Source organism: Heliconius melpomene, chromosome 2, assembly GCF_056956725.1.
Source record: "Heliconius melpomene rosina isolate 202511_hmr_F chromosome 2, ASM5695672v1, whole genome shotgun sequence".
Taxonomy (NCBI): Eukaryota; Metazoa; Arthropoda; class Insecta; order Lepidoptera; family Nymphalidae; genus Heliconius; species Heliconius melpomene.
The window spans coordinates 600616-610287 of NC_140390.1; the positions used below are offsets into that span (position 1 = coordinate 600616).

Consider the following 9672-nt stretch of genomic DNA (forward strand, 5'->3'; position numbering starts at 1 on the left):
ATTATCATAGTACGTCAACAGTTATGTTTTTGTTTATATCTAATTTGGAAATTAGTTGTCTGATTAGTTGATAATTAATATAGAATAATATAAAAAAACACAACAAATAATCAATCCAGTCCATTGCAGAGAAAATATTATATAATTCTCCATCTATTCTCTTCCATCAATGAATACGTTACTACTTAACTTAAACCTAAAATCTTTTCTATGAGCCATATCTTCCAAAATTACTCTTTGAAAATAACGCAGATGCCTTCATACAGCCAGTGTATCTTTTCGTATCAGCTCTCCATTGGTCCAAAATGTGCCACAATGAATATCAACCAATCAGCGATGAGAATTGATAAATTTCAACCAATCACAGCGCTGCGTGTTTCCTTTACTTTGCCGCAGAATACCATACATTTTTGAATATTCCCATGTTATCATTGTTTTCGTGTTTTTTCTTATAAAATGCAGTTGTGATAGTGTCTCGTGTTAATTATGATTATAATATATATTGATATCATTTTGTTAAGTATTCTGGTAAGTACTATTGTGTAATATGTAATAAATGAAAATAGTTTGAGCTTAAAGCGTAAAGTTAAGTTTCATGGCATCGTACTTATTTTCAAAATAATAAAAGAGCTACGTATATTAGTATATATTATTTATTTTAAATAATTTTATTACATTTAAATACATATTAACAGTCAATAGAAAAAAAACTAAATATTTATTTTGTAGAATGTTATTTGTACTAAAATAATCAGAAAAATGAGGTTTGCCATGTTTGCCGGATATGGAGCAGATGGAACCTAATGTTAAGACATTTTATTCAGTATCATCTATTTAACTCTTAAAATTTATGAAAATGAAAATGTAAATTTCCAATATTTTAGACGAGATTTTTTTAATTTTTCAATAAAACTTTGAATAATTTAATAAAAAATGCTTTATTAACAGAATTAATTTGTTCCAGTTGCTCCTCATTCTATTCACGTGCGGTTACTGCGTGTACCGCGTGCACCGCCTGCAGCGCAGCGGGCAAGTGAGTGCTCTTACAGCTACATCCTTCATTAAATATACTAGTAGTAGACCGCAGCTTTGTTGGCGTGTACTAAATAAGATGTAAAACGGAAAATCCCGTTTCTCCTTCCTGTTAAAATTTCGAGAAGTCCTCTGTTAATGCTCCCTTACACTCTGTGACTTGAAGATTATCCCTATTATCTCCCTATATCTCTTCAGTCTCTCTGGACTGAATTACTTTTATGTCTCCGTTCTGGCAAGATGCAAGAATGCAGCGTTAAGTTTCGACACTCCTCATACAATATCTCGAGTGAAGCAGAAATAATATTTACATCACTCCTTACATAAAAACTCTAGCCATGAAACTTTCTTTTTATTTTTTCTATAAAAAAATTATATCTTGATTGATTTGCGGTGTTGAGTTCTATACAATGCCTCCAGAATTTGAAAGTGATTAGAGGAGTGTGATATCCCTGCCTATCCTGCGGGATACAGCGTGAAGCTGAAAAAACTTTTCTATTAAAACAATTGTTAAACATAAAATAAACCTTTATTTAACAGTTTCAACGGATTATTTACACAAGCTTGTTTGGGTTTATCTCAAAACATAAAGACGATAGAACCTTTTAACTTTTACCTGTAGAGTGCTTTCGAGATTATCACGCATACGAAAATTTTATATTTAAGCGTTAGGGGAGCTTTTAGCGTTCTACAGATTTTTAAATTGACGCTATTGGGAATGTGGTATTATATAGGATGGTTATAGGTTCGATTTCCAGTAGCAATATCTACATTATATCTATATTCAAAAGTAGCGCCCAATGTATATGAATCAATATATTTTATACTTAATTCTGATTTATCTAAGATTTTCTACCATCAAAAATTTTTAAGCGCAACGAAAATATTTTTACTTCCAAAATGTCACATCTATACTAAAAAAAAATTGAGTATATATATTTGTAATTATATAAATTATAATAATAATAATAATAATAACTTTATTGACTTTTACAAACAACTTAGCTTAAGTAAACATAAGTTTTAGATACAAACATAGGCTAAACAACTATAAAGAAAAGTTTAAAGATTTCCTCTGTATCCGGACTAGTTGCCTGTATTCCGGTATACAGCGCCCATCCCCACAAGAAAATTTTATAATTAGCCTGTTGAAAAATATAAATGTTCAACAATTAGCCTCTAGTGTAACGTGACCTCTCTTTGTGTATTATGAGATTGTGCCTGAGTGAGTGTGAGAGGATGTGTAATTTGATATTTATTTATTTGTTTTGTGCATGTGTATGTTGTGTGTTTAAATTATAGCGTGAGAGATTTAAGGATATATATGTATATATAAATAAATAGCAATAAATTTATTTGTCTTTACAAAGCAGGTTTTCTGTTTCTTCGTAAGAGAGCTCATGTAGAAAATTGAACACCTTTCGTTTGCATGACCCTTTTGTTAAATGATAAACATTTAAAATTTTATTTATTTTGTTATAAATGTAAGGACCAATGTAAGGGAAAAAATGCTTAACAAATGAAGTTCTTAAATTAGTAGGTAAATCGCACACCATGTAACTTCGACGCTTAGTTAGAACATTGGGATCAAAAGTTAGCTTAGAATGTTGCTTGAGGATAACATATAGCAGATACAACTGTCTAACGCTTAATACTTCACAATACTGATAAAGTTCATAGGTAGGATATAAGCGTGGTCTAAAAGTTGCGACTTTGAGAATAGTACGTTGCGAAATCTCAAGAATATTTATAGTGGATTTTACAGCTCCACCCCAGGTTGTTATACAATAAGTGAGAAGAGACTGGCACAAGGCATAGTATATCTGTTTCATTGTTGGAAAATCAATTACATGTCGGAGATTTTTAAAAATGTAGATTAATTTTCTCATACGATCGGATAAGCTTCTTATGTGTTCACTGAAACGAAGGTTTTCGTCTAAGATTATGCCTAAATATTTAATGTTAGTTTTTCGTTCCAGAGAAGAGCACGTGCAGCCTGTGTTTAAATCACATGTGTGAGCAATGATGCTACGTACATTATTAAAATTGTTAGTTTTACGTATACTAAAACAGATATACTTAGTCTTGTCTACATTTAGTGTAAGACTATTACTTCTTAACCAATTAGTGACGTTATCCAAGCCTGACTGTGCCGTGTGAAACACATCCCTCCACGTATGTCCAGTAAAAACGAGAGCAGTATCGTCTGCATAAGAGTATATTTTAGTATCAAGGAGTGTCAGTGACGTAAGATCATTAATGTAGATCAAAAATAGGGTGGGACCAAGAATACTTCCTTGCGGAACACCAAAAGAGACTTTGAGATCATCGCTAGTATAGCTGCCAACCTTTACTTGTTGAAATCTATCAGAGAGGTAATCTTGAAATAGCTTTAGTTGATTTCCTCTAACGCCTAAATATTCTAGTTTTTTCAGTAAGATGGGAATAGAGATGGTATCAAACGCTTTACTCAAATCCAAGAAAATAGTCAGACATTTTTTGCCACTATCCAAGTTGGAGCTGATGTGTTCAGTAAGAGAAAGGACGCATTGTTCTGTGGATTTATTTCTACGAAAGCCATACTGATTATGTGCAAGAAATTCAACTTTGTCCAGATATTTAATTAATCGAGAGTTAATAATTTTTTCTAATAGCTTAGATAAAGATGGAAGTATTGAAATAGGTCGGTAATTATTAGGGTCATTTTTGTCTCCATTCTTAAATATTGGAAGGATTACCGCCTTTTTAAGAGATTTGGGGAAGATTCCGTTCCGCAAACATAAATTGAATATATGTGTTAAGGGGGCAACGAGAGAGTTACTGTGTTCTTTTAAGCATGCGTTACTTATGTCATCATGTCCTGTTGTACAAGCTTGTTTTAGATTGCGAATTAGAGATTCTACTTCTTTTTCATCTGTGTCTTCCAAAACAAATGAAGTAAGTTGGGCGCTGTTACAATAAGGGGGTATATTTTGGTGCTTGATTTGTTGGGCTATTTTTTCAGATAAGTTTCGGCCAATATTGCTGAAAAAATCGTTTACAATATTTAAAGAGCTCTGAGGAGAAGAAGAAATTGTAAGGAGTTCCTTAGGATAATTAGGTTCTCTGTTTCTATAGATAATATTTTTAATAGCCTGCCATAATTTTTTATTATCTTTTTTTGCGTTATCAATTTGTTCTTTTTGGTATTTTCTTTTACAATTTTTTAAGATAGTATTACAGAAGGTTCTGTATCTTTTATAAGTCAAATTTAAAATATCATTATTTGGTAGTCGCTTAGACTTTTTGTGTAGCTTATCTCTGTTTTTAATGCAACGAAGTAAACCCGGAGTAATCCAGGGTTTTAGAATTCTACATCTTCTGGAAAGCTTCAGCACTCTTGTATTGGCATTAATGGCATCCTGCAGATATTTAATTAGATAATTTAAGGCTAGTTCCGGATCATCACATAGGTAAATCTTTTCAAAGTTTATATTAAAAATGTCTTCCTTAAGTTTTATTACATCTACTATGGTTTTCGTGGAGATGGCATAATTGCGGGTAGGATTAAGTTCTATACTAGTTAATACAGTGTAGTGATCAGTCAGAGTAGTATGAGCAACCAATGTAAGAGTAGGAGTTCTTGTTTTAATGAGAACGTGATCAATGCACGAGTCAGAATTGCTTCGCGTTATAAATGTATGTGCTGGTAACATACCATGTATTGCAGCAAGATTTAAATAACATTCACCTTGTGTGTTCATTTTATTCAAATTTATTGGAATGTTAACATCCCCAATAAGTACAATATTATTAAAATTAGAGTATTTCTGTAATACCTTATCAAGAGATGCAAGAAATCCATCAATATTGATGAAGGAAGGAGAGCGGTATATTCCTATAATAACTGTTTGTGTGTCCAGTACTGCCACAAGGCCGGATGCCTCTATAAAATCAGGTTCCTCTATTAAAACATTAAGATTATTTTTATAATATATTACAACACCATCATTTTGATTACTGTTACGAGTGGAGGCTTTGCAGAAGTAGCTGCTGATAGGAGGAATGACTTCAGTTTTAGCCAGCCAACATTCCGTTAGAACTAGAATATCACATTCTACTTTCAGCCTAGACAGCAGAACTTCGAAGCCTGATATGTTGCAGTTAATACTGCGAATATTCTGGGTTAAAAGTAGTAGCTTTGATGATCTTGGCAATAGTTGATGGCATATTTCTAAATCAACTTCCATTGATTTAGAAATAGCCACATTATCAATGTTTAAAGACAAGTCTTCTATATTATCGAATTTAAAAAAGAAATACGTTGATTTAAAAGTATATCTCTATAACAGCGAATCGCGTTATCATATATATTAATGAAATGCTGTGAAATATAAAATGATGTTGGCATAGCTATAACCGAAAAAAACTCTTTACAATTTTTTCCTCTGTATAAAATTTTATATAAGTAAGTAGCAATAGATCTTAAAAGAACCTTTGTGTCACATGCTTTTATTTTTGTACAAAAGTTATTGAAGATTAAAAATACGTGTGAGTAGATGATAAGTGTAGGTTTATGTATGTATGTATAGTTACAATTTTTATACGTTAAATAAAGGCTTGATTTTAACATAATATAGAAATATAAACAATAGGTGTACATAAGTGCAGATATTCTTACATGACAATACGAGATGTACCACTGTAGAAGTCTTAAAAAACACAAATTAGTAAACACAGCTAGTCATTCTTTCTTCCTTAGATTATCCAGGTCAGCATCACACGTAATACGAATTTGGGGAGAATTGTCATTTTTTCTAAGGTATACTACACCGTTAGAAGTCCAACAGAATTTGTAATCGTGAGATTTTTTATATACTCTAGACAAATAAAATAATCTTTGAGTATTGTAAGTCAGACACTCTGATACGAATATAGGCTTAACCGGTATTTCATAATTTAAATGCTTCGTATTTAGTTTTTCAGTTGAAATTTTATTCTTGTTAAAATTCTTTACCCCTTTTATGATTTTTTCTTTTAATAGTGTTCCGGAAAAATCCACGATAACAGGTTGAGAATTGTCTTTAGAGTTAACTCTATATATATCTCTGATATTATTGGGATCAATATTAATATCCAATTTCTTTCCTAGTTCGATGATTGAGCCACATAGGCTTTCCTTAGATTCACCTTGCAACTTGGGTATATTTCTGATTTCAATTCCATTTGTACGAGACCTTCGTTCTAGTGTTTCTATTTTTTCTTCCAATTTCTTAATGGTTTTTTTGTCTTCAATCTGTTGTTTTTCAAGAGAAGACAATTTGGATAAGAAAGAGTCGTATTTTTCACTCATGACTTCCACGGAATTGCGCAGGTCCATAAACTTTTTATCCATAGCATTTGTGAAATCTGTAAACATCTCCTTAATTATAGTCAGAAAATTAGTGTCATCATCACAATACTTTCGTTTTTTACGCTCCACATTTTTAACTGCAATCGAAGATAGATCCGGTGCCGAGTCACAGTGATGCAAGATGGGATCTGGTCCCGGAACCGTTAGTTTACTCGAGTTGGACGAAGAATCCTTCGAAGTAGACCTCTGCGAAGTAGCCGGAGGAGTTCTTTTAAGTGGCATGTCTTATTTATCTTATTATTACAAGACTGACTTAAAAATTGTATGCCGTTATTTTATATAAACGACGGCGTAGGAAGCACTTGCAAGCACTACGCCTTCTAATAAAAAACTGGTTATGCGCTACGGATTCTTGTGAACGGCTACGCAGTCTTCTAACGTGCTACAACATAAGCTACGTCTGTACGTGTCTGATCTATGCGCTTGTAGGGAGCTTCGTTGTTTATATCTATTTCAACTGTTGCTATCCTTTTCACACATCGCACTTCTTACACATTTATGCACGCCTAGTACTTTAAAGCGCGAATTTTTATTAAATTTAACTTTAAAAATGAAATTTTAAATAATTTTAGCACAGTGGACACGTCTAAACGCTTTTGCGGTCCGAGGGGGAGAGGATAACTATATATAATAAAGCGAAAGAGTTTGTTTGTTTGTTTGTTTGAACGCTAAGATCCCTGGATCTACTGGTCCGATTTACATTGTTTTTGTTTTGTATGAAAGCTGCATTCTTCAGAAGTGCTATAGGCTATATAATGTTACATTACACATATATACAAATAAATCAAAATACTTTCTAATTTGACATGCAATTTATTCTGCCATGTTAATAGCAACCGTCGTCGCTACGCGACCGCGTTCGTTACCGCGACATTTTCATCCTTATGAAAATAAATATAATAGTCACTTTTAGCATCTCTCATCTAGATTGAAATTATATTTCTATAGAAGTTATATTTTTATATTTCAAGCAGGCGTAGCCGCGTCTGGGTCCGCTAGTGCTATAATAATTATAATGTTAATTACTTTTTTCAGGTTGCAATATTACTGAGGCCAACTAAAGTATTATTTTCACATAAGAAAGAAGGAGTCACCAACGAACAGTTAAGGTAAAATAATAAATAAACAAGTGTGTCACTGTAAACGCGATGGCTGTGGGTTCAATTTCCACTCGGGAAATTAAAATAGTTATTATTCTTATTTGCTCTCTCTGATAACGAAGCAAAGCGCTGTGTTGAGTTCCGCCATTCAACACGCAATGCCTTAAGATTTCGGCGGAAAAGTAAGGAACGTTGAAGTGGATAATGTCTTAATGGGTAACGAAGTGACTAGGTTCCCAGGTTCCCTCTGCCTACTCTGCTATGTCCGGGATACATCGCTAAAATCGAAGAAATTTTATGTCAACGTTATGAACTGTTTATAATATATATTTTCCTCTTCGTCATTTCTCTCTTTGCGCGCTGGCATTACTCACACAAGAATTGGCAGCAAATAAAATAATGTCTGCCTCTTACTAAATTATCTCCTATCATTTCTTACTGAAAAACTCTTTAAGTTCACTCGTTCTTACAGAACAGTGGTAGCTTACCAAAACCCATTCACGGGAGACTACTGCGTAAACAAGAGCAGGGTGCCCAAAGGCTATGTCAACAGTATGGAGTCACCAGACTCGCCTGATAGTGGAGTGTCAGACGCGTACGAACCTTTGAACTTGGTTCCTCGACCGGAAGAAAGAATGCAAGAATTGGGACATAGTAGTCAAGTAAATAGTGTTTTCATTATTATTAAATCTAATTAATGTATATCATATTTAGTAAAAGAACCCTAAAAATCCATTCCAAATTTTTCAAGGAATTATTTATTATATATTAATTAAAAAAAATATACAGTTGAATTGAAAATTTTCATTATACAGTGTGAACCTAAAAATAAAAAAAACATTTTTTTTAGACAAAATATTATAGTATTTATTATTCAAACGTTGCAGGTTACAGAGCCAGTGAAAACCCCTATATCTCCGATCTACGACAACAGCGTCAGTAAAACGTGGAAGTGGGAGTACACTGAGTATCAAATATAAGTAAATGGCTAAAATAAGTAACTTACATTCAAAAGAGAATGACAATTACATTCTATGAAGAATATTATATAATTACTGTTTTTAAAAGCAGCTCATCTCTTATTTCCGTAAAACAGAAAGGAAAGAGAGGGAACCTAGTGTTTATACACTCTGTTCCACATTTTAATATATAATCCTCCCAAATCAAAATCGAATTCACAATCATCGCGCTTATAATAAAGCAGCGCGCTGTTCCATTGCAGATCACGTATGGTATGTGTTAAAAATTTCTAGGATGGAAAAATGGCTGGTTAAAGTTTATATGAAAAATATAACTTCTTGTATCAATATTGTCCAAAGTTCGTATGTTTTAAAATATTATACACAAGAGGACTATAACTTGTTTTAAAGGTTTTGTATTTTCTACAAATATGGAAAGGCACACATTGTGTCGTTGTGAGAAATAACCTCTGGCTGATGACGCAACGGTTGTTGATTCAACTCTCACTTGGGGTAGGAATTATGTTTTTTTTTTTCATTTCTTTCATTCAATATAACATGTTAGGTTCCGCCAATAGGATAAACACTGTCCGACAACCGGTCGAGATGTACTCGCGTATCCGACCATGCCCCCCAAGGGAACCTTGTGCTTTTTAGGTGATAGTCTTCTATTCAATATTGTCAATATTGTCTTCTCAATGTCTACCAAAGTTTCCTTCTGCTATGATTATAATTTGAAATACCACATATATACATGTTATAAAATCGATACATATAAACTGACTTGTTAAATAACTTAAAAAAAAACATAATGTATAACAATATAATAAAAATACAATTAAACTATTTACAAAGGTTGTCGTTTAAAAATTTTATGGCCACAATACCGTGTTAATTCAAGTTGAAGTACGATACTTAAATAAACATATTATAAAATTAACGTTGTTTTTATTATTTACATATTTATTACAATGGTAAAAAATTATAGTTTATGTATGATAATAGTAAAAAAATAGCTTCATGCTGTTCCAAACATATTATTCCGTAATTTGTAAATAAATTTATTTATAAATATATTTTTAAAGAACGACCGACGACCCCGTCGTGGCGCAGCGGCAGAAGGGTGTGACTGTAACGCGACGGTTGTAGGGTCGATCCCCACTCGTACAAATGAAATATTACAAATAGC

General features: G+C 32.6%; 1 protein-coding gene across 1 annotated transcript; it reads left to right on the forward strand.

The window, feature by feature from the left end:
* The first annotated feature begins 296 nt into the window (after positions 1-296).
* LOC146540231 (uncharacterized) lies at positions 297-9362 on the forward strand. The gene is made up of 5 exons (XM_085201901.1): positions 297-528; positions 965-1033; positions 7460-7533; positions 7997-8186; positions 8412-9362. The coding sequence occupies exons 1-5, from the start codon at positions 487-489 to the stop codon at positions 8502-8504; spliced, it is 468 nt and encodes a 155-aa protein (XP_085058027.1). The 5' UTR covers positions 297-486; the 3' UTR covers positions 8505-9362.
* The last annotated feature ends 310 nt before the right edge of the window (positions 9363-9672 follow it).